General features: G+C 38.3%; 1 protein-coding gene across 5 annotated transcripts in view; it reads left to right on the forward strand.

Moving 5' to 3' along the window:
* The window catches only part of LOC117410925 (ubiquitin carboxyl-terminal hydrolase 34), a 103928-nt gene that overhangs the window by 37865 nt on the left and 38726 nt on the right, over positions 1 to 27337 (forward strand). For 2 of the 5 annotated variants that reach the window (XM_034017882.3, XM_034017883.3), the window contains exons 18-41: positions 1669 to 1758; positions 3430 to 3525; positions 6367 to 6449; positions 8212 to 8366; positions 10051 to 10164; positions 10382 to 10481; positions 10808 to 10837; positions 11008 to 11167; positions 12715 to 12841; positions 13321 to 13468; positions 13568 to 13668; positions 13794 to 14003; positions 17151 to 17273; positions 21809 to 21931; positions 22332 to 22415; positions 24181 to 24267; positions 24528 to 24728; positions 24819 to 24901; positions 25370 to 25410; positions 25916 to 26040; positions 26406 to 26558; positions 26747 to 26851; positions 26938 to 26993; positions 27098 to 27218. In XM_034017882.3, the coding sequence (XP_033873773.3) occupies positions 1669 to 1758; positions 3430 to 3525; positions 6367 to 6449; positions 8212 to 8366; positions 10051 to 10164; positions 10382 to 10481; positions 10808 to 10837; positions 11008 to 11167; positions 12715 to 12841; positions 13321 to 13468; positions 13568 to 13668; positions 13794 to 14003; positions 17151 to 17273; positions 21809 to 21931; positions 22332 to 22415; positions 24181 to 24267; positions 24528 to 24728; positions 24819 to 24901; positions 25370 to 25410; positions 25916 to 26040; positions 26406 to 26558; positions 26747 to 26851; positions 26938 to 26993; positions 27098 to 27218 (2716 nt within the window). The remainder of the gene's footprint in view (positions 1 to 1668; positions 1759 to 3429; positions 3526 to 6366; positions 6450 to 8211; positions 8367 to 10050; positions 10165 to 10381; positions 10482 to 10807; positions 10838 to 11007; positions 11168 to 12714; positions 12842 to 13320; positions 13469 to 13567; positions 13669 to 13793; positions 14004 to 17150; positions 17274 to 21808; positions 21932 to 22331; positions 22416 to 24180; positions 24268 to 24527; positions 24729 to 24818; positions 24902 to 25369; positions 25411 to 25915; positions 26041 to 26405; positions 26559 to 26746; positions 26852 to 26937; positions 26994 to 27097; positions 27219 to 27337) is intronic. The other 3 variants (XM_034017884.3, XM_034017885.3, XM_059025482.1) reach the window with 2 other exon arrangements.

Genomic DNA, 27337 nt, shown 5'->3' on the forward strand with positions numbered 1-27337 from the left:
AGTGCCTTGCAAAAGTATTCAGACCCCTGAGCAATTCTCTCATATTACTGAATTACAAATGGTACATTGAAATTTTGTTCTGTTTGATATTTTATTTTAACACTGAAACTCAAAATCAATTATTGTAAGGTGACATTGGTTTTATTTTGGGAAATATTTTTAAGCAAAATAAAAAACGGAAATATCTTGCTTGCATAAGTATTCAACCCCCACACATTAATATTTGGTAGAGCCACCTTTTGCTGCAATAACAGCTTTAAGTCATTTGGGGTAAGTATGTACCAGCTTTGCATACAGTGTCGGAGTGATTTTGGCCCATTCTTCTTGGCAGATTTGCTCCAGGTTGTTCAGGTTGGTTGGACGACGCTTGTGGGCCGCAATTTTCAAATAGTGCCACAGATTCTCAATGGGATTGAGATCAGGACTTTGACTGGGCCACTGTAGGACATTCACCTTTTTGTTCTTGAGCCACTCCAATGTTGCTTTGGCCTTGTGCTTGGGATCATTGTCCTGCTGAAAGGTGAATTTCCTCCCAAGCTTCAGTTTTTTAGCGGGCTGAAGCAGGTTCTCTTGCAGTATTTCCCTGTATTTTGCTCCATCCATTCTTCCTTCAATTTTAACAAGATGCCCAGTCCCTGCTGATGAGAAGCATCCCCTCAGTATGATGCTGCCACCACCATACTTCACTGTAGGGATGGTGTGTCTTGAGGCATGGGCAGTGTTAGGTTTGCGCCACACATAGCGCTTTGAGTTTTGGCCAAAAAGCTCTATCTTGGTCTCATCTGACCACAAAACCTTTTCCCACATCGCAGCTGGGTCACTCTCATGCTTTCTGGCAAACTCCAGACGTGCTTTCAGATGGTACTTTTTGAGTAACGGCTTCTTTCTTGCCACCCTCCCATACAGACCAGTGTTATGCAGAGCTCTTGATATGGTTGACTGGTGCACCATTACTCCACTCCCAGCCACTGAACTCTGTAGCTCCTTCAAAGTGATTGTTGGCCTCTCTGTGGCTTCTCTCACAAGTCTCCTTCTTGTTTGAGCGCTGAGTTTTGAGGGACGGCCTTTTCTTGGCAGTGCCTGGGTGGTGTGATGCAGCTTCCACTTCCTGATTATTGATCCAACTGTGCTCACTGGGATATCCAAACACTTGGATATTATTTTGAACCCTTTCTCTAATCTATGCATTTGTATTACTTTATCTCTAACTTCTGTAGAATACTCTTTGGTCTTCATTTTCCTTCAGATTCACAGCCTGACCAATGAAGTGGGGTTTTTATCCAGAAAATGTGACAGCAACTTTAATGGTTCACAGGTGGAGGCCAATGGTAAGGTAATTGTGACCTCGTTAGGGCAATTTCTTTCATCGGTGTAAACTGGGAGCTTGCACAGCACAGGGGTTGAATACTTATGCAAGCAAGATATTTCAGTTTTTTATTTTTCTTAAAAATATTTCCCAACATAAAACCAATGTCACATTACAATAATTGATTTTAAGTTTCAGTGTTTTAAAATAAAATATCAAACAGAACGAAATTTCAATTTACCATTTGTAATTCAGTAATATGAGAGAATTGGTCAGGGGTCTGAATACTTTTGCAAGGCACTGTATTTATTTAGTGACCTCCTCACATCAGTTACAGAAAAAACATGCTTTTTGTTTTTCAGGTCAGTGGTGGTTTCTCTCCGTCTCCTTCCTAAGCTATTTGGTACATTTCAACAATTTGGAAGCAGTTATGACACACACTGGATAACTATGTAAGTTGTTTCTTGCAATTTCCAGAAATACCGGATTCTGACGAGTCAACCTGGTTTGAAGGATAGCCCACCCCCTCCAACTTTTAGCTGAAACTAACATTTTCACCATTCATTTCCATTTTTTAATAACTATGCACAAATAATGTCTTAGGGGAAATATTTCAGCTCACGTGAAAAAACTGCCTAAAAGCAGTTGCTCTGCATTAATGATTCAGAAAGCTGCTTGCATTATCAATGATGGTTCAGATGACGAAGACGTGGAGTTCGGCGGTTTCGGGTCAGATGATACAGACTTCGCAGTCTGATCTTATTATGCTTTCCTATTGTGCTACAATCCATATTTTGGATTTTTTTTAATACATTTTTTTAGACACTGGAAGAGCTTGTAACTGGCATTTTTTTGTATTGAACATTTTAATGCTATAGTGCTACTTTGGATGTTGTAGGAGATGACATTCTTTATAAAGTATTAATTATGTATTTGATTATAAGCTTCTTTACTTCTATGTTAGAATTGTCATATTTGTATGAGTTTTTATATTTTCATATTTTGATACGTCTTAAAGCACATGTAACTAGCTAACCAAGACTGCATTTTTTTTTTCTATAAAAAAAACTAGACATTTGCAGTCTTTCGTATATTGGCGTCTGGGCAGAGAGCCAAAGTTAGCAGGTGTGGAGGAGTGGAAACACCCCAAACAGAGAACTAGTTTGAAACAGTTTCTAACAGATTAGGTTAAACTCTGTCTGTAAAATGCTTAAATATGACGCACTATAGAATGTTCTAGATTTGGGTGAGTTCCCTGCCTTATCAGGAGATGTGTTGAAGGTGTGTGATAGTAGGGTGGATCCATACTGATTGGAAGAAATAGGGGTGGAAATGCTAATATATTGATAGTATTTAATGTAATGGTTTTGTTTTGAATCGTCAGTCAATTCTTTGATTTGACTCCACGGACGTCTGTGTTATGATACAAATGTATACATTAGGGCATGCTGTGACCTGCGCTGTTTTGCTTGCTTGAATCTAATGTTTATACGATTGTATTAACATTATTTTCTTTGCGCATATAAAATATTTTTGATAGTCATTTGTCGATTGATTTCACTACAATGTTAATTTATTATTTTGTGGTGTTTTTTCACACGCACACTGCAATTTCTTACTTGTAGAGATTATGTAAAGCCCTTTACTTTACGTTTTTACGGACCAGAAAGGGAAAATTGTAATGTCGGACCTGGTCCGACATAGGCCCGCTAAGGGTTAAAGTGTAATGTTTGTTTTGTGAAAATATTTGAAATGACAAAACAGTGGACTTACTGCGGTAAATTCTTATTGTATTTTACCAGTCAATAAACATGTTAACTGCAGTTATTGATTCTTTAGCGTGACTGTGTGCTGTGCTCTACCTTTTGAATTTTAAGCATGCCTAATTGTAAAATTAATCTATCTACCTAATGTTAAAAATACTCCCAATGCAATACTGCCTGTAATTTCGCCACAGCCTGAGTCAACGCACCCCCCCCCCGTCCCACACACACACTTTTGCCTTGACAGCTTTACACCCCCTGGACGTTGACTCGGCAGAATCCAGTAAGTACCTAAGTGTAAACATTTGTACATGCCAATAGTAATCACTTGCTTGCCTTATTTTTCTCTCCATCCTACAGGTGGGCTGAGAAGGAGTTACACATGATGAAACATTTTTTCGAAAACCTTCTACACTACGTTCAGGAAGTTAGGGAGGAGCGACACAAATTTGCATTGTAAGTTGCACGTTTTTTGCATTCATTATTTATATGTGATGTTTTATAAGTTTCCGCATAACACCACTCACGTACGTATGTATGTATGTATGTATTTATTTATTTATTTAAATTAATTTTTTTTCTGTTTTAATAATCGACAATACAGTATTATTTTGAATTACAGCCATCCTTGAATAAACGCCGCCTTCGAATAAACACCGCTCTCAGTAATGAAACATGTACATTTTTTTTCCCTACAACAGCTCAGATAAATGCAGCCCTTAATAAAAAAAAAAAACACATTCAAAACACAGTATGGCAAAACAAAAACAAAATTAATTGAGTAAACTTGAATAAAATGTGTTTAAAAGAATAGAATTACACACTGGAGCATAATAGTATTTTACTGTAACGTTTATGGAACCCAAACAAAAAAAGAATACCGTAGGTACGCTATGTACTGATACTGGCGTAGGAGTAAATACAGCGGCACTAAAATGAATATTTATATTTAGGAATTAGCAAGAAAAGTAATACATTTTAGTTGTAATGCAGGAGCTGTATGATTATTAAAGTTTCTTAAATGCATTTCTGTTTTGGTTGTATGTACGGTATTTTGGCTTATAAGAGACGCTGCAGAATCCTGATCCAGACAGGAAGTTTGGAGAGTGGGGGGTGTTGCATTTTGCAGGGAGCAGAAGCTAGTGTAGCTGTCGCTGTGGCGTTGCTGTTTAGGGGATAGCCACGGGATCAACTCATCTTCCTCACCGAAGCCCTGCCTGGATCAGGAGACTGGGAGTGTTTAGTTGTCTTGCTGGTTGAAGAGAAAGAAACGCACCGTACATAAAAGCGTTCAGACCTGCGACTTAAACTGCTGTAAGAAAAGAAAGGGAAAATAGACTTCCTCGTGTTGAATTGAACATTCTCTGTTATATTTCCCTCTCCAAGGTACACTGGAGGTGTACCTTGTCTAGTCAAGGTACCTAGTCAAACACTGATCTGATCTGCGAGCTCAACAGCTTTCAGTTTAAAGTTGTAGGACTTCTTCGCCACCGTGATCAAGTTGTATCCACGGAAATAAACTTCAATATACGCCTCCCTCAAATACCGTAAAAAAACGCAATAAAAAATTTAGCCTTTTGAAAATCATAGTACTAATTACTGCCGCCCTTGAGTAAGCGCCACAGCTGTTTTTAGCAATTTAAAATAAATGCTGCAGCGTTAATTCAAAGTAATATGGTTATCAGGTCATTGCCACAACACTGTCATGCAATCATCACAAATCATCAGATAATTAATGCAGTTAACATTTATAAGGAAGTGGTTAACTTGCTTATACCTAGGGCTTCTAGTTTTTGGTTTTATTTTTAATCACGTAATGTCCCTTTAAACATATTTTGAGCCGATTCGCTTTCTTAATCAAACACTAATTAAGGAAGTTGTTTCTTTTTACCCTCATATCTTGATTGAGTTAACAAACAACATGCATTGATCTCACCTGATTCTATTTGAACCTGCATTTCGTTCTGGCTCTAATCGCCGAATTCAGCTTATTAATTTCCACTGCGTTAGTTTCTGGTATTCAGTTAAGGCTTAACAACTATTAATTAAGGTTTAAAGAGAGGGAGAGAGATGGAAAATAAAAACCGAAAACTAGAAACCCTATTTACACCGCAATTATGAGGTGAATAACATGCTTAAAATTCAGTGTAAGATGTTTAACCACTTTGCTGCTAGAGGTTTTTCCTGAATTTGAGACTAAATCATTTCAAAGTCAAATTTCTCACAAGTCTCTAAAGGAAATAGAAAAACAATTTTTATAGCTTTTTTTTTTTCAGCACAATCTGAACTTTTCAGCAGTGTTGCATGTCTGGTCAACCTGACTCAGGTACCGCAGGTTAAATAAAAAAAAAATGAAAATATTTTTTCGATGTAACTTTAAATCCCTGGGAGTGTTATTTGTTAACATGGTAATAAGACAAATTGTATGTCTCACATTGCCAGTACGTATGAAGAAAAAATATTTTTCTAGCATCGCTAGGTCAAATGATCTTTGTTTTTTTCATAGTGTGAACTTTGGGACATATAAAAACTATTTTCTAAAACCTATATAAATAAAACTATATGATACTATTTTGCTTGGCATAAAAGTACAGTATGTGCCTTCTATATCCTTTTTTTGCCTTTGTTTTCTATTTTCTGACCCCTCTGCACAAATTATTTCAAAGGAAGCTGGGAAACTATATACATTCTGAAACTGTAGGTTGTGAGGATTACAATGGTACTAGACTCATAAACATGAGGTGAACTTTATGCTTAGAGTATAACATGCCCAATCTTCATTTTCAAAATTAAGGATTACCACCTCACATTCTAAGTCATATTCTAAGTTGAAAACTTAAAATTGACAAGATAACTGTCACATTTTGTGCATGTTTCAAAAAGTGCTTTACAAAAACTAGAACATGTTATACTTGCTTTGCTATTTCTTGCTTTGAAGGGCCAAATAGTGATATTAACCACACTAAAAAATATATGCAAAAATCACAAAATGACATATTTACTCCCAATGTTGTGCCACAAAAGCTAGATACATGAACTGCAAATGAGATACAGGAATGGCTCAACAGGTATCAATTGCATTCTTTAAAGGAGAGTAGAAAAATTGGGGTAAAACACCAAAAATTAGAAGCCCTGATTTTATTATTACTTTATTACTTTACATTTTGAAATACAAATTTGAGTTCTTATCCATTCTGTTTTGCTCATTTTATATAACAGGATATTTGGGGGGGGGGGGGGGGGAATGTCCATTGCTAGTAAACCAAGTGTTTCTGTTTATCCCTTCCATGCATATAGATATGGTCACAGTGCAGAAGTACAGGTGCGCTTGCAGTTCCTGACCTGTGTTTTTTCCACACTTGGCTCACCAGACCACTTCAGTGAGTTTTATATTTATCTTTTAATACTTGATTTAAATGACCATGCAAAAAAAAACACAGCTTTTGTATTTGTTTGCATAGTGCACCAGAATGTGAGTAGGCGTTCAAGCAGGTTCAGACATCTATTTGGGTGCCCAAACTAATGAGTCCTGTTGGTTCTTGATCTAAACTGCATGGATCAAGAACATATTAGTTTTCCTGCTTCGTTCTGAAGGTCCTGTTGCTAGACAATCATAGTTGCGCATGTACACAATTAGAAAACACATACATTTCATAATTAGATAATGGATCAGCAATTTCCTTCGACCTGATGGGTCAATAAGAGGTCCTGAATATCTGGTAAAGGAACTTTGAATGTTAACTTTAAAATGGTTTAATCTGTGTTCCAAATCAATTCACCACAAAAAATGTAAATGCAGTATTCATGTATGTAATTTAACTTTTTTCTGCTTGATGAAAGAACAAGTTACTGAACAAACAGCACAATCAGCATTAACACATGTAGGCCACTGGATGTTTTGAATTACTAAAACCTTTTACTTTTGCTAATACATTTTAGTACCAAACAGTAACTTACTCAAATACATGAACCTGCACTCAAATCCTAATTAAAAAAAATTAAAAGTTACCAGAACTTTTATTCTTTTACGTGTTTTGCATTTAAGAGGTAGGTAAACAAACAGATCACAAAACATGTTCGCCTTTGCGTACAAGGTGTCTGAACTGATAAAAAAAAATATATATATATTTTTTGAAGTTATTATTTAAGATATAGATAGTACCCAAAGTGCAACATCGGCCATCGATTTTAGATTTAAAGCTTGATCCAGCACACAACCCAGAGATTAACAAACTCGAAAAAATACTGTAAAAAATACTTTTATAAAGCCTCAGAATTAAACATTTCAACTGGGATAATGAAGCCTGAAGGCTACCAGACTACTCATGGAATTTTGAGCAAAACTGCATTACTCATGGAATATTGAGGAAAACATTGGTATTCATTAGCGCATAGTGCTGCATAAAATCACTAAAAAAAAAACAAACACATTTTAAATGTTAATTTCTACCACAGCAATTTCCTAATAACAAAAGAACCCTCATAAGAGGGCTTAAACTTCTGGTAAGGCCCTTCTCGTTATGTTAAATGCCCTTGCCTTCACCTTGGGACATTATCTGCACAAGGTGAACCTTACCAGATGGTAAAGCTCTCTTCTTCAGGTTCTATTGCTTAATAAGAGACAGGACGGTCTGTTTAATACAAAATGTATTTGTCTTGCTAATATTGGTAAAAAGAGTTTAATTACCACGCCAGTAGTATGAAGCTTTTAGTCTGTTTAATGAAGTGAGACTTTAACCTGACAAGCTGATGTTATTAATTTAAGACTACACAGAAAATGTATGTTCACTACATAAATCATTACAAAATAACAACAAAACATTTGTTATTCAGATGTTATTTCTATGCAATTCTATGAAACTATTGAATTCCATATCAATTTATGACAATTATTTTAAAGTGGCTTCTTGCTTAAAGTTTGCAGCTGAACTGAGGGGTTAAGATTGCATTAGTTGAGCTTAGTGGACTTGTGTGCACCTATTGATTTCAAGACCAACACAGGCACTGATTAACCGTGCAAGTCAGCAAATTATTTTTGCTTCAGGCTTCACTGTAAACAAGATATAGGTCTATGCTGAAGTTGGTCTTTTTTCATTTCTACATTTAAATCTTGAATTTGTTTATGAATTACATTTTTTGCAGGGCTCAGCTTGGAACAGGTAGATATTTTGTGGCACTGTTTAGTGGAGGATTCTGAGTGCTATGATGACGCTTTACATTGGTTTTTGAACCAAGTCCGCAGTAAGGACCAGCATGCAATGGGAATGGAAACATACAAGCATCTATTCTTGGAAAAGGTAAGCTCACATCAATATTGTAGTGGGGAGGGGGGATTGTGTATAAACCTTGTATATAATATATATAATCAGTGATCGGGCACCTACAATTTTTCAATGCCTTAAAACAAAAGCAAGCGATTACTTTTATTACAGATTTAAACTTCCGTATTTGCTCCCACATCGCTTTCTTTTTTTTTTATCTACATCACTTCCAGCTAGCATCTCATGTGTTCTAGTATTGTGTCCCTGTGCACCTGGGCGAACAGCAGAAAATGTGTCATTGAGTACACCATTATTAAACTATTTTGGCCTTTCACCCCCCCCTCCCAACAACACTTTGTTTACGTGATAGTATACTGAATGTATGCAGTACTTAATTTGTAAAGAAAGAGGTGCCGGGGCACAAGCAGTGACAATAATACCGATCTTAAGAACTGCACATTCAAAATCATAACAAGTTTATTTGAAAGAGTATTGTACGTATGTGTGTTAAATGTTTACATTCACGTATTCTACATCATATACAAAGTAGTAGTACGTACAGAAAAATTAATTAACGGCAACCGCAGGACAAATAATAAATAAATAAATAAAAAGCCTGTATAAATGTTTTGTCATGGTTTTGCATTTAAATGGTTTAAAAAACAAACAAATTATTATTATTATTATTATTATTATTTTATTTCTTAGCAGACGCCCTTATCCAGGGCGACTTACAATCGTAAGCAAATACATTTCAAGTGTTACAATACAAGTACTACAAGTAATAAAATTATAAGACATCCAGAGGACTCCAGAAGGATGATGTTGATTAAAAAAAAAAAAAAAAAATGTGCACCCCAACATTGGTTTGCCCCACGGTCTGCACTATTATCAGCGATGTGTATGCAACAGAAGCCGCTGGTAGATTACAAAAACGATTAATTAAACTTAGGATAGGTAGTTGTTAACTTAGTATGTTTAATATAATATAGCAGGCTAATGTTCCTATTGAAGTAGGCTACAATATATTTTTCTTCATTAAAAAGTTGTCGTCGTTCTTTGTTGAAATTAATGTTCAGCTTTCATATTTTGTTGTGTACTACTCATTTAATCAAACCAAGTAGTGTAAGAAGTTGCTTGTATCATTCATGACGTTTTTCAAATCAAGTAAGCTTATTTGTGTATAAAAAACCCACAATAGAGTTGCAGCTAGTGTCATCTTACATAAGGCACTCAAGCTGAAATCGTAAAGTAATTTAAAGTTGGCTACAAACGTGGCAGCGGACTGTCTCTCTTTAGCGCGCACGCAAGAACTTGCAGACTTGATACAACTGTGTTGAGAATTTTATGTTTAAAAGCACTTTATGAGATTTTTAACCAGGTATCAGGAATATGACTCTGCAAGCCCCGGCACAAATTAAGCACTGGATGTATGCTTATTTGATGAAAAAAAAAATGGCAACTAAGAGGATGCAGCAGTGCAAAATTGGATGTTTGAGACTGTTGGGACTAGACACACTGACACACAGCAGGACATGCAGTCTCCAGAAGTACTCTATCGGTGTGAAATCACCAGCAGCAGAAAAGTGTTTTTCAGTTTCACACTTGGGTGTGCAAAATTTTGTGTTGGGCATGAAAAATTTAGAGTACACGCCCGACCAGGCATGTTAAGATTTTAGGAATTTTCTACCCCCGATAATTTTTTTAAACTTCCTTTTAGATGCCTCAACTGAAGCCTGAAATCATCAGCATGACTGGCCTAAACCTGTTCCAGCATTTATGTAACTTAGCCCGTCTGGCTACTAGTGCTTATGACAGTGGCTCGAACTGTGAGGTAAGGATTGAGGTGATCAAGTTTTGTGTATTTATGCATATTTTCTGTTGGGTTGATAACAATGCATATATGAAGATATTTGTTTCATATCCTGTTTGTGTAAACTTCTATTGTGAATCACTATAATTGTCACCACAAATTGTAGTGCATGATGTTTTCATTTAGCTGTTAGCTTGAAAACTGAAGAGCTCTTTCCCTTGTGTTTATTGGTTAATAGCTGTGTGGTATGGACCAACTCTGGGGCATTGCTTTGAGAGCTCAGTCAGCTGATGTCAGTCGAGCGGCCATTCAATACATTAACTCCTATTATATAAATGGTAAGTATTGCTTACAATTAACTCTTAACAAGTGGTGGTGTTGATCGTGGCTGTATTCTTTATATGCAAACTGATCTTGTGGGATTATTATCAAAGAATCCTGCTTTTATCGCTCTGATCTTGTAGGTTTATTTGTGACGTGCAAATAGAAATGTATATTCAAATTGTTTTTGTTATACTGTGTTAACTTGTGTGATCTTTATTGTATAGTAACAACCCATACAATTAACAATCTAGGGTCTAGGTATAATCTGCTTTCAAAGACAAGGTATATTTTAGACCTTTTTTTTTGTTTTTTTGTTTTGTTTTTTGTTTTTTGGTTGCAGTTGGCTTGACCTGTAAATCCACCAAGCTAGGTAGGTAACATTCTTTACAGTTAAAACTATATATATATATATATATATATATATATATAATATATTTGTTGATTGACAGGTTTATCATTTTTGAAAAGTCTGTGGTCCCTGAAAATATTGAAACATTAGTAATTCTTGTTACAAGCTGTAATTGTCTTAACTTTTTTCAGGGAAAACAGGTCTTGAGAAAGAACAAGAATTTATCAGTAAGTGTATGCAGAGTCTGATGATGGCATCAGGAAACCTTGAAAAGGACCCTCATTCCAGCCTAACAATCATTGAGAGGGGACTCTTAATGCTAAAAACTCACTTGGAAGCATTCAGGAGGCGGTAAGATGTTCTCTATACAGTGTCATAGTGTCATCTTCAGGTATACAAGAAATTTACTGTCACAAAACAGGGTTTAGCAAAGTATAGGGGTGTGCAGAAAATCGTAATTGCCTTTAAGAAGTATTTATCGGCATTTGTATTCAGTAAATCCATTCGTTAATAAGTTGAGTTCAAAACAAGAAAAACTACCCTTTCCTCACCTTTACAATTAAGTACGGATCAATGGCAATTAACTTCCGTTCCTTGGTATGCCAGTACGGCAATAAAAATGGCAGCGCCCTGACTGGCTTTTGAAACAATTAATACAGAAGAGAATTGCCATTGATTGGGTCTCAATTGTAAAGGTGAGAGAAGGACTTGTTTTGAAATCAACACATTAATGAATGGAATTATTGAATACCTGCCGATTTTTTAAAAATACTTAAAGGGCAATTGAAAATGTATTTTTCCCTCAACTTTACTTTCAGGGGTTAGGAAGTAGTTTGTCACCATTGCCTTCAAATGCACAAACATAATAAATTAACCAAGTAGGAAAATTTCATGAGCACAAATCTCCCCCCTCTCCTGAAATAAGTCTTCACAGTTGCATAACCGGATTCTGCTGAGTCAATGCCGAGGGAGCATAAAATTGTCGTTAAGACAAAAGTGGGAGGAGGGCTTATTAAGTGATTAGGTAGATTGATTACGTTTAAAATTAGACATGCTTAAAATTCAAAGGTACAGCACAGCACACAGTCACACTAAAGAATCAAGAAGTGTAGTTAACATATTTATTGACTGGTGAAATACAATTCAAAGTTGCTGCAGTATGTCCACTGTTTTGTCATTCCAAATATTTTCACAAAACAAATATTATACTTTAAAGCTACAGTGTGCAGTGCAAAACCACATCATGAAAAACCACATTTATAGGTGAAAAAACGCTTTTAAATGTTGCTACATTTAAGAAATATATAAATATGTGAAATTTTCAGTCGACCTAAAATAAAGGGCTTTCTAAGTAAGAAAAATAGTTGTGTCCAGTGTGAAAACACAACATGAAATAATAAATTAATGTAGCATCCAAAGTAGCACTATAGCATTAATAAAATGTTCAGTACAAAAAAGCCTGTGTTACAAGCTCTTGCAGTGTCTAAAAAATGTATATAAAAAAAAAAAATTCCAAAATATGTATTGTAGCGTAACAACTGGAACGCGTAATCTATCAGACTGGGCGTCTGTCATTTTATCAGAAACTGCTGAACTCTTCATCTGAATCATTAATGCACAGAACGACTACTTCTAGGAAGTTTTATCTATTCACATTAGCTGTGATATTTCCTCTCGGGCATTATTTGCTCATGGTTATTAAAAACCGAAAATTAACTGAAAAGGAGGGGGCGTTGACTTGCCAAAAAATGGTTTCAACTGGACTTTTTCCTTAAGTTATCCCCTACTGAAATATCACACAGAGGAAGTTTAAAAAAAATAAATAAAATAATAATAATAATCTGTTGGTTAAAGGCATGCCAAGTATTGGGTCCACATTTTAATTACTTTTTTTCCAGGTTTGCTTATCATCTGAGACAGTGGCAGATTGAAGGAAAAGGAATCAGCAGTCACTTGAAGGCTCTCAGTGACAAGCAGTCTTTACCCCTGAGGATTGTGTGCCAACCAGCTGGTCTCCCTGACAAAGTAACTAACTACAGTAATATCCTAATACCTGGCATTTATATCTAAGTTCTTTGTATAATGTTTGAGTATTTGGATGTATATTCATCAAACCATTTCAGAAAATAGTCCCAGTTTTAACGGTGCAGGTGCAATGGAGATGTCTGAAAGCCTGTATCTGTTTCACACTTACTGTAGAGCTAAAACTTGATTGGAACATTCTTTTCACAATTTAAGGGATAAAATAAGGTATCTGTACATTGAGGACATCTTTCCCAACTGTTGTTCTTTAATAAACTGGAAAAATATTATTCTTTGACAAGGTATTGAGAGTATGATAATCTTGGTGTGTTACAGTTTTACATGTGCATATGATAGATGTAGGTTATGAGCCATTTGTTTTATGATGCTGACATCTCTAACCCAAATGTTCTGACATTTTGACCCCTTTTTTCTACAAAAGAAAATGTCTAGAAATGAACCACTTTGCTTTTAATTTGCAGATGACTATAGAGATGTATCCAAGTGATCAGGTGGCAGACCTGAGAGCTGAAGTTACCCATTGGTATGAGAACTTGCAAAAGGAGCAAATGAACCAGCAAGCCCAACTTCAGGAGTTTGGGCAAAATAGCCGCCAAGGAGACTTTCCTGGTGCGTTTTAAGCTTCAGAAATTAGTCTGAATATTATTTATGGCAGTATGCTATTCATCAATCCAGTGGAAAAAACAGCAACTTTTTTCATTGTTTCAGGAGGCCTGATGGGACCTGTGAGAATGATTTCCTCTGGGCATGAGCTGACCACTGATTATGATGAAAAAACACTGCATGAACTTGGATTTAAAGATATGCAGGTAACTATTTTGGTAACTTGAGAGCATTTTTTAAAAAAGCTTGTTTTTTATTTTTTTGTATTTTACTTTTTGATATTTGATTTTTTATTATAACCTTTTTGATATCCTTTTTTATAATTTTGCAGATGGTCTTTGTTTCCTTGGGTGCACCAAGAAGGGAGCGGAAAGGAGAGGGGGTTCAGCTGCCAGCCTCCTGCCTGCCTCCACCTCAGAAAGATAACATTCCAATGCTGTTGCTGCTACAAGAACCTCACCTCACCACACTGTTTGACCTGCTGGAGATGCTTGCCTCCTTTAAACCCCCTTTTGGAGAGAGATCCATGGAGGACACGGAGGTATTTCACATTTGTCTTTTTATGCTTGCTGATTTATGGATGACTTGGATGGCCTTTTATAGATAGATAGATTTTAGCTCAAAGAGCCAGCTGTTATATATATATATATGCATGCATGGCTGCAGACTGCAACTATTTTTCCAGGGTTAGGCCTGTAACACAAAAATGCTGTTTCTTCCTTTGAAAACATGTGTCAATATTTCTGAATGTACTATGATGTCTATATATATTTAAAAAAAACAAAAAACAAAAACAAAAACAAAAAAAACCACTGATGTGCAAGAATGACGGTAACAATTTGATCTAATACAAGTGCTTTGAAGTGCAGAGAGGGGCTGTATTAACACCAGCAGAATACGGTAACCCCAGTTTCATGCAACAGTTGTGATGGTGACCAAATGTGTACGAGTACTGTTGTATACAAATTTTGCTTAAAATAAACAGTTGCATTTAAGAAATTTAGAACAAGAACAGCGAAAAATAAAAATACACTTCAGGTTTGTGTGTTGCACACGTCGTGCCTTTTTAACAAAATGCCCTAAAAACTTAAAATCAAGAAAATAATTGTAGTGAAGGGCTGTAATGCAGCAAAAAGCTCAATCATTAAACAAAAAAGTAAGTGAAAAGGTTACCGTATTAAGCTTTAAAATTCTTTGTGAATGCCAAAACCAACATTTTTTTTTTTTTTAGCAGCCGCAACTATCCAAGATATAATAGATTTGGTTACATTGTTTACTGTCGGGAGTTTCAGGATGATTTAATTGTAAGGCTGGGGTTTTTTCACCATCGATATATCATTTTCTAAAAAAGCTGATGCATCAATTCATTGATGTTATGAAAGTGTAATAATAAATAAAGCAGTAATGCATGTGGAGCTGTGGATTAATGTGCAACATTGCTTGTAAAGGTTTAAAAACTATTACAGTCAGCACTCAGATACACGTCAGTCGTGTTTTACCGCCCTTGTATTAAGAATAAAATCAACCCCCATGCTATCTCTCTCTCTCTCTCTCGATACCTAGATATAGATAGATAGATATAAAATCACATTTTTTTTATTTAGAAATATACAAATCACTATATTTTTATTTGTTTTTGCAAGGCTTGCTACTTTGGCATTTAGAATTGCACTAACCACTCTTACGCACACAGAAGCACTTGTTTGTTTGACAAAACTTGTATTTGCAAGAAATGAAGCCTTGCATCTTCAAACTCTGTACAGGAACTGTGCATTTGCTCAAAGCACATTTCGCAATTTGATTATCGCTTCACTCAAAGACCGAAGAAGCTGTCTGTTCTTTTCTGTTTGCTTGTTTTGTATTTTCTATTTCGCAGTTTGAGCAAAATAACCTTTAATTTTGTTCTCAAATCGCGAAATGGTTATTTTTTATCGGTGATTGACCAAATCCTGAGTGTAACATATACAGGGCTCCAGACTGCGACTGTTTTACCAGGTTAGGCGACGTTGGCGTCTGTAACACAAAAATGCTGCTCTAAAGATAAAAGTCAAATTGCAAATAGAGAAAACAGTTATTCAGTCATAAGAAATCATTCAAAACTAACAACCTTGTTTATGGTATGTTTTGACAAAAATGTAACAAAATAAAATACATAGACAGCATTATATAAAAATACAAAATCGCCTATCAAACATAAGAAATAAAAACAGAAAAGAGCAAAACATGAATGAATGGCTATTTGTACAGAAGAATAAAGAAAAATAAATGGATACATAATCAATACCATGATGCCTGAAGGTTTAAATAGAAGGCAATAGTAGATTGCTACAATATTATCACAAACACATTAATAGATTTAAATAGAAATAAACGAGCATGGTTACCATGGCGTCACATTGGCTCTGATGCTCCCAGGGTGGGGGATGGGAAATCGACAGGGACGCTTTCTTCTCATCGTGCAACAGCGAACCCTCCTGGCCAGACACCGAGCACATTCAGAGTGGATAAAAAGCAGGGCTGATCTCTGTTCTCCGGGATCTGTAGCCCACCCACCTCTGCTCTGTATTGTTTGGCATAAAAGAGATTCTCGCTTTAGGCTTCTGAGATTGGAGGACGCTCACATGCCCTCACATGGGGACCCGCTGCGGTGAGAGGGGAAAACATAATTGGACATTCCAAGTTATAAAAATTAAAAATTGGTCACTCCTAAAATTAAATAAATAAATAAATAAAAATATTGATATTCGTGCCCATCGCTAGTATATATACAGTAGAACCTATGTATGCATTTTCAGTGGTTTTAATAAATGTGTACACCTGCTATCTACACCCTTAGTCTGGCAAATACAAGGATATAGCACAGTAATGCAATATTCATATTGTTATGGTTATAAAGTCTTTAAAACAGTACTATGAATGCTAAAAAGGCTACATTTAAGTTACCATTGACATTGTGACTAGCAAAAACATATATTTTAAATGTACCGGAAAACAATGGTTAACATAGTGCTTGTTTTTATTTTGTTTTAAACAAATGCATTCATGCAGCTGGCTCAGTCATTCAGCCTCCTTTGGCATGGAAAACAAACTGTGCTTTGTATAAAACTAAAATGTTCCTAGATAAAGTGCTTGCTTTGAAATCTGCCTTGCCTTTCTGGATACATTTGTTGGTACAGTAATTTTGCTTTCTCCATGACCAGCATGGCGCTTATAGGAGCACCTATCTGGTTGCATTGCACACATAGTGATTTGCATACTTCTGGTTGAAAGGGGGGTGTTTGGTAGAAGCAGTACCTGAAAGATACTGCTAAGGTTGTAAAGTCTATTTTCTGACCCTTAATTAGATTCAGTACGCCTTCCCCTTTATTGTTTTAGTTCAACTTTACATTTAAGATGCAACAATAAAAAGCAACCTTCTCCTCCATGTTTGTATGCAATATCTGAAGTATCAGCCAGAATACTGAAGATAATTAAGGGTAGAAAAATAGCTTTTAATAACTTAAGTAAAGCATTAATTAAAGACTAAATGTTACACCTTTTTTTAAATACAGAAAAGGTAAATCACTGTTTTACAGCCTTGAGGTAGTTGATGTCAGTCATGTGTTTTCAGTGTGGTGACTGTTGTCCAGTGTTGGTATGTTACTGCATTCTTCAGTTGATACCTTCATTGATTTGTGTTTATCCACAGAGTGCTCGATGTGAGGAGTTGCACCTCAATGCTGAAAACCTGTCCAGGCGTGTCTGGGAGCTGCTGATGCTGCTTCCTACATGTCCCAACATGTTACAGGCTTTTCAAAATATCTCTGAGGAGGTTAGTCTCTTTTTTTTTTCCCACTTCAAAGTTTATTCATTTTGGTGTATTGGTGAATGTATGTAAAGTTTAGAAAGGCTCTTATGCTCATTTAAGCATTTTACAGCATCTTCTGAGTTTTTATCAGGTAGCAAAAAAATAAGATCTCTTATTTTAAACAAACCACACCATTATGCAATAGTGAGAACTGCTAAAAGATAAATCTGATTTATACAGAGTTAAGAGCAGTGTTATTTAGATCTAACCAGTGTGTGAGCTGAAAAACGGTTGCATTTCCTGAATAGCTGGCATCCCTGCCAAGGTTTGAACTCTCAACACTGGAATGCAGAGAGTAAAAACACGGAAGAACCAATCAGCTATAAACCATTAGTAAACACAGAAGTTGACATCACCCCAGTTAGAATTCATTATGCATGTTTTTCGATTACGCCTCTGCTAGAAAGTTTGGCACTTTTTTGTCTGTTTCCCTTTCAAGTAAGAAATGTAACCATTACCGTAGGGGTATTTGCCTCTTCAAGACCCGAAACGTGAATAAGATCTACCAAACCTGCTCATTATTTATTATTTGCTTATTTAGCAGACGCCTTTATCCAAGGCGACTTACAGAGACTAGGGTGTGTGAACTACGCATCAGCTGCAGAGTCACTTACAACTACGTCTCACCCGAAAGACGGAGCACAAGGAGGTTAAGTGACGTGCTCAGGGTCACACAATGAGTCAGTGGCTGAGGTGGGATTTGAATCGGGGACCTTCTGGTTACAAGCCCCTTTCTTTAAACGCTGGACCACACGCATGGCCTGCCCCCGAGGACATAAAAGCACTGCGGTCACAAACCTTAACGCCATTTTTCCATTGCTACCCACAGTAACTGAGGTCACCGACCCGCTCTGTTCCTGACCTGGTACCCGAACCGCTACCGCCCTAGGCCCCAGCAGCATCAGACAGGCACAGCTGACTGCGCCTGCTGCCAGAGGTGGTGTTCAGTACCGGCCCACGGCTGCTCGCCACGGAAGCTTTAATAGGTTCCACCGCACGGCACATAGACAGAAGCCTCAGGCGAAGCCACAAGCCATGCCGCATTCCTAGGAGTGCACCACGAACACCTGGGTGCTTACTACAATTCAGACCGGCTACACGCTGCAGTTCAAGCACAGTCCACCTCCCTTTTGGGGCGTGAATGTAACATCAGTCACTGACCCACAGGACGCCGCTGTGGTGTCTCGGGTGGTAGCAGCTCTGCTGCAAAAACGGGTTATTCGCATTATAGACCCCATCCAGCTGGAGGAAGGATTCTTCTTCAGGTACTTCCTAGTTCCCAAGCGAGATGGTTGCCTCAGACCAATCCTCAACGTCAGACAGGTCAACCTGTGTCTGAGCTGAAGGTGGTTCAAGATGTTGACGATGCAACAGCTGTTGCAGTCAATCAGGCCAAGGTACAGGTTCACTACGGTGGACCTCAGATGCCTATTTCAACACCCCCATAAAACCAGTGCACAGGAAGTACCTGAGGTTCGCTTTTCGCGGAATAGAGTACGAGTTCCATGTCTTGCCATTAGGCCTTTTCCTAGCTCCCTGTGCCTTCTCAAAGTGCATGGAGGCTATCCTGGCTCCTTTGTGACTCAAAGGCATCAGACTGCTGAATTATCTGGACGACTAGCTCATTTGCGCCCACTCTCCAGCACAGGTAGAGGCCCACACAGAACTTTTCACTGGCCACCTTCAATGGTTGGGCCCTGCGAAGAGCCAGCTCACACCTTCTCAGACAGCCTCCTATCTAGTAGTGTGCTTGGAATCCAGGTCCATGCTGTCCACTCTGTCGGACAACAGAGTGCAGAGAATAGCTGCCTGTTTAGAGCTCTTTCAGCTCAACGGAGCGCTCACGGTAGTGACATTCCAGAGACTTCTGGGCTTGATGGCAGCAGCTTCCCAGATCCTTCCATTGGGTCTCCTGCACATGCACCCTCTACAGGCCTGGTGTTGAACCATGACCGCTTATTGACAGTGTCTCGTCACTGTCTGAAGCCACTCTCTTGGTGGAAACAGCCTGCCCATCTACGCCTTGGTGTAGCGCTGGGCAGTCACAAGAAAGGTGGTCGACACCATGGACACGTCCCGCCTGGGCTGGGGCGCTGTGTGGAATGGCAGGGTGGCACAAGGTGTGTGGAACTCCCCTTGGCAGGGTCTCCACATCAATGTTTTGGAGCTGCTGGCAGTTTACCTGGCCTTGCAGAATTATCTGCAGGTTTGAGGGAGAAATGTGCTTGTCCGTACAGACAGCACAACAGTGGTGGCTTACATCAACCACCAGGGCAGCCTCAGGTTGCCCAGTTTCCATCGCTTGGCCTGCAAGCTTTTGCTCTGGGCACACAAGAACTTCCTCTCACTGCGGGCAGTACATGCCCAGGGTGACAAACTGGGCGGTGGACCTCCTCTCAAGGAAAGTTCCCAGCACCTCAGAGTGGAGGCTTCAACCCGAGGCAGTGAGCCGCATTTGGGAGAGGTTTGAGAGAACAGAGCTAGATCTCTTTGCCGCCCAGGAATCAACTCACTGTCCCCTCTGGTTCTCCATCATTGGCGGGGACCTGCTTTCAGTAGATGCCTTGTCACACCAGTGGCCGAGGCAACTGTTATATGCCTTCCCACTGCTCTCCCTGCTCCCGCTGTGTCTGGAGAAATTCAGGCAGGACTGGGCCAAGGTGCTCTTAGTAGCCCCTTATTGGCCCAGGAGACCAACCTGGTTTTAAACCCTGATGCAGCTCCTGAGTGGCCAGCCGTGGAGACTGCCCAAGCGCCGCGACCTGCTCAGTCAGGCATGGGGGACCTTATGGCATCCTGACCCATCGAGCCTGCAGCTCTTAGTCTGGCCGCTGAACAGCTGCATTTGAGCTGTCTGGGGCTTTCTAATAGGATCATTGAAACCCTGCAGAATGCCAGAGCACCGTCCACTCATTCCCAGTACAGGTACAAGTGGGATGTTTTTCAGAAGTGGTGTCTGCCTCGTGGGTTCGACCCCACAACCTGTCCCATGGCAGTTATACTGCAATTTTTGCAGGACCTTTTTAACGAGGGGAAATCCCCCTCCATATTAAATGTCTATCTGGCAGCCATTTTGGCTTGCCATGTCAAAATTCCTGTGCATCAGCTTCCTAGTGGGACAATTTTTGGAAGAGGCTCGGCGGCTTCGGCCGTCTATGAAGGAACTCATGAAGCCTCCATTTCAGCCCATGCATTCAGCAGAGCTGAAATATTTATCACTGAAAGCGGCTTTCTTGCTTGCTATCGCCTCCGCAAAGTGGATGATTGAGATGCAGGCATTCTCCATTGCAAAAGCCATTCCAATCCTGCCTTTTTGCCGAAGACTATCGGCATTCCATGTCAACCAGTCTGTGGAATTGGGAGCTTTTCATCTTCTTCCTTTCCAGTCTGACAGAGTGACAGCTCCATACGCGCTGCCCAAAAAGGTCCTGCAAGAATCGCCCTGGCGTACTATGTTGACAGGACGAAAAGTTGGAGGTAGTCCGAACATTTTTCTGTCTGCTATGGGGCGAAGTCCCATGGCCAAACCCTGTCTAAGTAGATACTATCCAAATGGATAGCAGACACAGTCAGGTCTGCCTATGAGCAAGTCAACTTGCCCTCTCCAGAAAAGCTCACTGCCTATTCCACCAGGGGCATTGCAACTTTGTGGACTTTATTCCAGGGTGCATCAGTCAAGGACATTTGCAATGCAGCAGTGTGGGCTACTCCCCATACCTTTACTAGGTTCTACATGTTTAATGTCGTGGATCCTCATATACCCTGGTTTTAGAACTAATGTTTAAGGGTGGCTTCTTTAAGGCATAGAGACGAGTTTCTCCCTCCATTTTTTAGCCCTAGCTACTTGTTACCGGGGTTCCGTATGGTTACGCACAAGGCAACCTCTTGGCTTAGCCTTGTAGCATTCCAGTTGTTATGCAATATTGCCCTTGCGATGGCTTTGGTACACTCGCCCATACGGTAATGGTTACATTTCGTATTAGAAAGGGAGCATTATGTTATCATAACCCTGGTTTCCTGAAATAGAAATATAACCATTAACCTTCAAGTTCGGCTTGAAGGAAAAATGACGTTGAGGTCTGTGACTGCAGTGCTTTTATGTCCTTGGGAGTGGGCCATGACTGCGTCACAGGCTCTATGAGCAGCTCTGATATATCTTTGATATAACGTTTTCTCGTATTTTTTATATTTTTATTGGATTTTATTTTTAAATAAGTGCACAAAATACAGTAATTAATCACTCACATTTTGGGGAAATGTAATGTGACTGGGGTTTTTCATTGAAACATTGTCGCCCTGGATAAGGGTGTCGGCTAAGAAATAAATAATAATAATAATTATAAAACCACTTTTAATGTATTGTTTCTGATCAGCTGTATTACTAGAGTGATTGAGTGGAACAGAGATTCTGGTATCCAAAACCTACTACTGTCTTGTTTGAGCAATGATATCAATATTTCAGTTTGAATACTTCTATCATTTATTTATTCTTATTAAAGGGAAGTGATGGACCTTGCTGGAAAGATCTGCTAAGAATAAAGAGCCCACATAAACTCCTGTATGCACTTGAAATAATTGAAGCTTTGGGCAAACCAAATAGGCGGATACGAAGAGAGTCCACGGTAAATCGCTTCTTTCAATGTACATATTTTTTTCCTTGAAGTGTTGACTTCATGAAATCATTGAAGTAATTCATGAAGTAATGTTGTTGAAGCTGACACCCTGGGATCCTTCAAGAAGCTGCTTGATGAGATTCTGGGATCAATAAGCTACTAACAACCAAACGAGCAAGATGGGCTGAATGGCATCCTCTCGTTTGTAAACTTTCTTATGTTCTTATGTTGCTGAACCTTTTTCAAATTTTGTGCAGCCTTTTTATTTTTTTTTGTTCTAAACAACCTACAATTCAATGACAAACATTTAGATTAGACTTCTTTTTCAGTGTCTTCAAATGTTTTATTGAATTTAATCTCTTTATTCAACACTTGAGCGTTTAATAGATACAGATGGTTTTTGTTCTAGGGAAGTTACAGTGACTTGTACCCTGACTCTGATGATTCAAGTGAAGATCAGATTGAAAACAGCAAAAACTCCTGGAGCTGTAAGGTGAGATACAATTTTTTACATAGGTCTAATGACTTACTACTTGCCAAACTTCCAGTGGTACATATTAAAACCTAATGGACATTACTGTTCTGGACATTGTACAGTAGTCTCCGGCTAAGAGAACACCCCTCGAGAAGCAAGCGAAGTGTTCTCTTGAGATGGAGTTGACCAACGGACACAATATGAATCAATCAATAAATTAATAAATATTTATTACTTGTCATGACACACGTGCATCAGCATATGAAATTAACAGAATAAGAGAAAAGCAATAGGCGAGTGTATGTTAATAAACTAATAATAATAAAGTAACAGACAAACTAACATAAATAAAATAACTGTCAAATTAAATTAATACAACACCTCTATACACGTTAAATGCAGCAGCAGCGCTAGATTAATTATGAATACCTGTACAGGAGCAATAATTAACCCTTTGCAGTCCATTTATTAAGTGAGTGTCAGGCACGTCAGGTCCAATTTATTTTCACACACGCAGTTAATTTTAGACGCGCTGTTTAAAAGTATTTTTTTCCACAGTCAAACGGGTTTAAAAGGCCCTGCATAACAACAAAGCACTCACTAGGCACTCACTATCTCCAGCCCCGCCCCACCCTTTCGTTCGCTATAGCTTTCACCTATGTAAGAAATAAATAATAATAATAATAATAATAATAGTCGTACATACCGATCAATCATCTCCTGATCACTCGTTTTATCACCAAACTCCTCAATAATGCGATCCAAGTCATTATTTTATTACTATAACATCTCAAAAAAGCTCTGCAAATGTCTGTGTTCTCTGTGCGCTGACGCACTATCAGCCAGCTTGTTTACTTATGACCGCCCCGTTAACTGATACCAGGGCCATGTATGACTATTCATGAGATACGCCTTTTTTTTTTTTTTTTTTTTCGACTTGTCTTGGCTCCTGTCGCTCCCACTCGGCCATTGAATGGTTTTCTCGGCTCTTTCCCGGAGAAAAAATGACTAGAAACTCTTTTTTTGCCTTTCTATAATGATGTCGGACAGGGTCCGACAATGGACCTGATAGGAATAATTGCAATGTCGGACCAGGTCCGACAATGGACCGCAAAGGATTAAAGACATACACAACATTATTTAAGAGAATGGTGAAGCAACTCGCCAGAACAGAAAACACCAAATTGCTTGGCGACTTGTCTGATTCAGGTTTTTTTCACGAGCTCTAACAATTTCCATGTTTTTGTAGCAAGAGAACAGTGGTGCGTTTGTTTACATGCCATTTTGTAGTGATGAGGTGCACTCATGGAAATCCGAATGCAAAACGAGGCAATGATATGACGGTGGTTCTGGAAAGATTGAATACACCAATCAGTGAGCCTCAAGGCACTGTCACGATAAGTCATGTTTGAAACTATTGAATAAACCATTTGAATTTTTTACAAAACAGTACTGTATTGGTTGCGAACGAGTCACTAGCAGTGCCAAAAAGGTGTTCCTGTGCCTTTAGATGGAGCATTTACAATGGGGGAAAATCTGTTTCACCACAAGTGTGTTCTCTTAGGCGAAGTGTTTTCTTAGGAGGTGTTCCTACACATGGAGGCTACTGTATTACATTACATTTTCCCCTGCTAACTTTAATTAGATTGTCAGTCTACTATATGTTACTGTATGATTTGAATGTTAATGATTAACTAAAAATAATTGTCTAGTGGAAGGAAAGTAACATATGCAATGACTTTAATACATTTTTATAATTTTTGTAAATTCTTTTTTTATATAGTTTGTTTCATCTGGGGGGCTTCAGCTATTGTTGGAAATTTTCAATTCTGCCATTCTGGAGCCTAAAGATCAGGAATCCTGGACAGTGGTATGTATGGATGCTGTAAAACCCATGCATTGGGATATTTTTCCAGTTGCCACTCATAATTACAAGTTTTGATTTGTTATCTGCCGCCTCCAGACTGGTCAAGTTAGTCCCAGTTGTGTCTTATTTGACTTGCCCATTTTTAAAAGGCATTTATATTGAGCTATTTTATTTATAGCCATCTGAGATCTGCCCAGAGTTTCCTCCTCTGTCACTGTGTGTCCCACATTGTAGCATGCAATAAAACACTACTTTTTTCCTAGTGGCTGTTGGACTGTCTCGCCTGCCTTTTGAAGCTCGTCTGCCAGTTTGCAGTGGACCCAGCAGATCTAGATTTAGCCTATCATGATGTCTTTGCCTGGTCGGGTGTAACGGAAAACCACCGAAAACGGGCTTGGCCAGGAAAATCACGCAAAGGAGCAGGAGACCATGTTAAGGGGCTTCATATACCTCGTCTCACAGAGGTAACCCAGCTCAAGAGTTTTGTACTGCTGCATACCTTTTGTGTTTGTCATGCTTTTACTGAGTACTAAACCTTTATTTTTTTCTTTTAGGTATTTCTTAGTCTTGTCCAAGGAACCAACATGATCCATCGGTTAATAAGTGTTGCCTATACATATGACAACCTTGCTCACAGGTGAGTTGGTATTTGGAATAATTAAGCAGGAGAGGTCTTTTAAACACTCAGTATTCCACAATGTGTTGCAGTAGTATAACCATGTTGTATGAACTCCTAAGTCAGGATAATTTATTACTGGAGATACACCATTAAACTGCAAACCTTTCTATCTCAAATACCTTGAGATACAGACTATATACAAACAGTCATTGTTACATTATTGGTATGTGACCACAGGATATTGCTGTTTGGCTGGAAAAACACGTATGCTTGCTAATATCAGTAACTTAAAGGTCAATGTTAACTGAATAATGCATCTGATTTAATTTTTTTTAGAAATTTGATCTTGTTCCATTTAAAATTGTACTATATTAAGGACCATATATGCAAGTCATTCATATTACTTTATATTGCAAGGCATTGATGTGCTATAAAATTAATCAAGTACTGTATGTTAGAAGAATAAAGTGTTGCGTTTCTTTTTAGGGTACTGAAAGCCCAATCTGATCACAGATCACGCCATGAGGGTAAGTGTGCTTGCTTTTAGACTTGGCAGTAATGGCAGTCTTCTAAACAAAAAATAAAGTGGTTCACTCTCTCTTGAGGAGGGAGAAACATAACCCCTTCCAAAGGCTGGTTCTTCATGCTAAACCCAAAGGGTAGAATGAGTTTCCTAATTCTTGCCTTCCAAAGCTGACCCGTGACCACTTTGTAAAATGCTTTAAAAAAAAAAGCATAGAGCTGCTTGACTGACCTATTGAAGCAAAATTATGAACAAAACGTACTTTTTCATATTTATGACACCTAATTTGGCAGAGCTATTTAAAGATATATCATGGAAACTGTTTAGAGATTAAATTCCCCATGGTATTTGGTCATTGTAGAGAACTTAACTGCAATGTGATCTCAGTTAGCTACTTACATATGTTTTTTATTAGTTTAATGTTTTTGTATTTCTGTAGTGTTTTTATATGCAGTGTTTAACAGAACAGCAATATAAGTGGTTACGTGATGTCTGTTTTCATTTTGTAGTTACTCATTACTCACTGTGGCTGCTCGTTAGTTGGGCACACTGCTGTTCAGTGGTAAAATCCAGCCTGGCAGACAGTGAGCATCTACACGACTGGCTGAAAAAGCTCACTCTTCTTGTCCCTGAAGTAAGTGGAATAAGACAGGGATATTTAACAAACAAGTACATTTAAACTATTTTATATGTTGAAAAGTCACTTGTGGGTAATAGTTGGCAATTGTTGGCAAGTAACATATTAAAGGAGAAATTTCAAGAGAGCTTTATCTTCCATTATTCTCTTCTGATGTTTGAGCCAAATAAAATTAAAATTTAAATGGAATGTATCATGTATTTTAGTGGCTCCATTACATTATCTGAGTGCTCATGAGCATTTCTGATTAAACATTTGGTTTGCTGGTCGTGTCTAGTTACTGTAGTAGATACTATTGAAAAGTAAATGTTTTTTGTCTTCTGAGGGGAACCTGTGCATTGTTCTTTTGGTTTGGTTTTTAGACTGCTGTGCGACATGAAGCCTGCAATGGACTGTACAAGCTGTCTCTGTCTGGGCTGGAAGGGGGAGAATCTATTAATCGATCATTTTTGCTTCTGGCTGCTTCAACGCTGCTAAAGTTCCTCCCTGATGCTCAAGCTCTGAAACCTGTCAGGGTAGGCTTTGAAGGACTTCAACTTTCAAACAACTGAAGTTTTATCGAGGCCAATTAACTTTCAATTATATCCAAAATGCTCCTCTCAGATCCTTTCAAGTGTTGATAGGAGGTGGAGATTGCACCCAAAACAGACCTTGATCTAAGAATGAATTTATCCTTTGATCGATGTGTTCTATTTATCAACAGGCGGAGGATTACGAGGATGAGCCAGTGCTTCGAACTGGATGCAAAGAGTATTTCTGGTTGCTGTGCAAACTGATAGACAATATTCATGTAAAGGATGCCAGTCAGGTATTTTTTTTCAATAGTAAATAAGTAATCTGCCTTAAATACAAACCCAATGGCACTTTCTTACTGTTTTTTTTAATTTTATTTAGACAACATTGCTGGATTTGGATGCCTTGGCAAGACACCTTGCTGACTGCATACGAAGGTTAGTCTTATGACATACTATTCATTTACTATTGCTATATGGATTAGGGTTGTAATATGTAAAAGGTGAAACTGCATATTTTCACAGTCTTATCTTTCCCTCAGCAGGGAGATTCTTGATCAGCAGGATGGCAATATAGAGGATGATGGGCTGACAGGTCTGCTAAGGCTTGCTACTAGTGTTGTTAAGCACAAACCCCCATTTAAATTTTCTCAGGAAGGACAAGTAAGTATAGATTTGTTGACTGCCACACTCATTGACGCTAATGCTATGGTATTCCCTCATGTAATGTGGTTGTATCCTTGACAGGGGATGTGCACATTACTTACATACCATACTTTTGT

This window comes from Acipenser ruthenus, chromosome 6 (genome assembly GCF_902713425.1).
Source record: "Acipenser ruthenus chromosome 6, fAciRut3.2 maternal haplotype, whole genome shotgun sequence".
NCBI classification, from domain to species: domain Eukaryota; kingdom Metazoa; phylum Chordata; class Actinopteri; order Acipenseriformes; family Acipenseridae; genus Acipenser; species Acipenser ruthenus.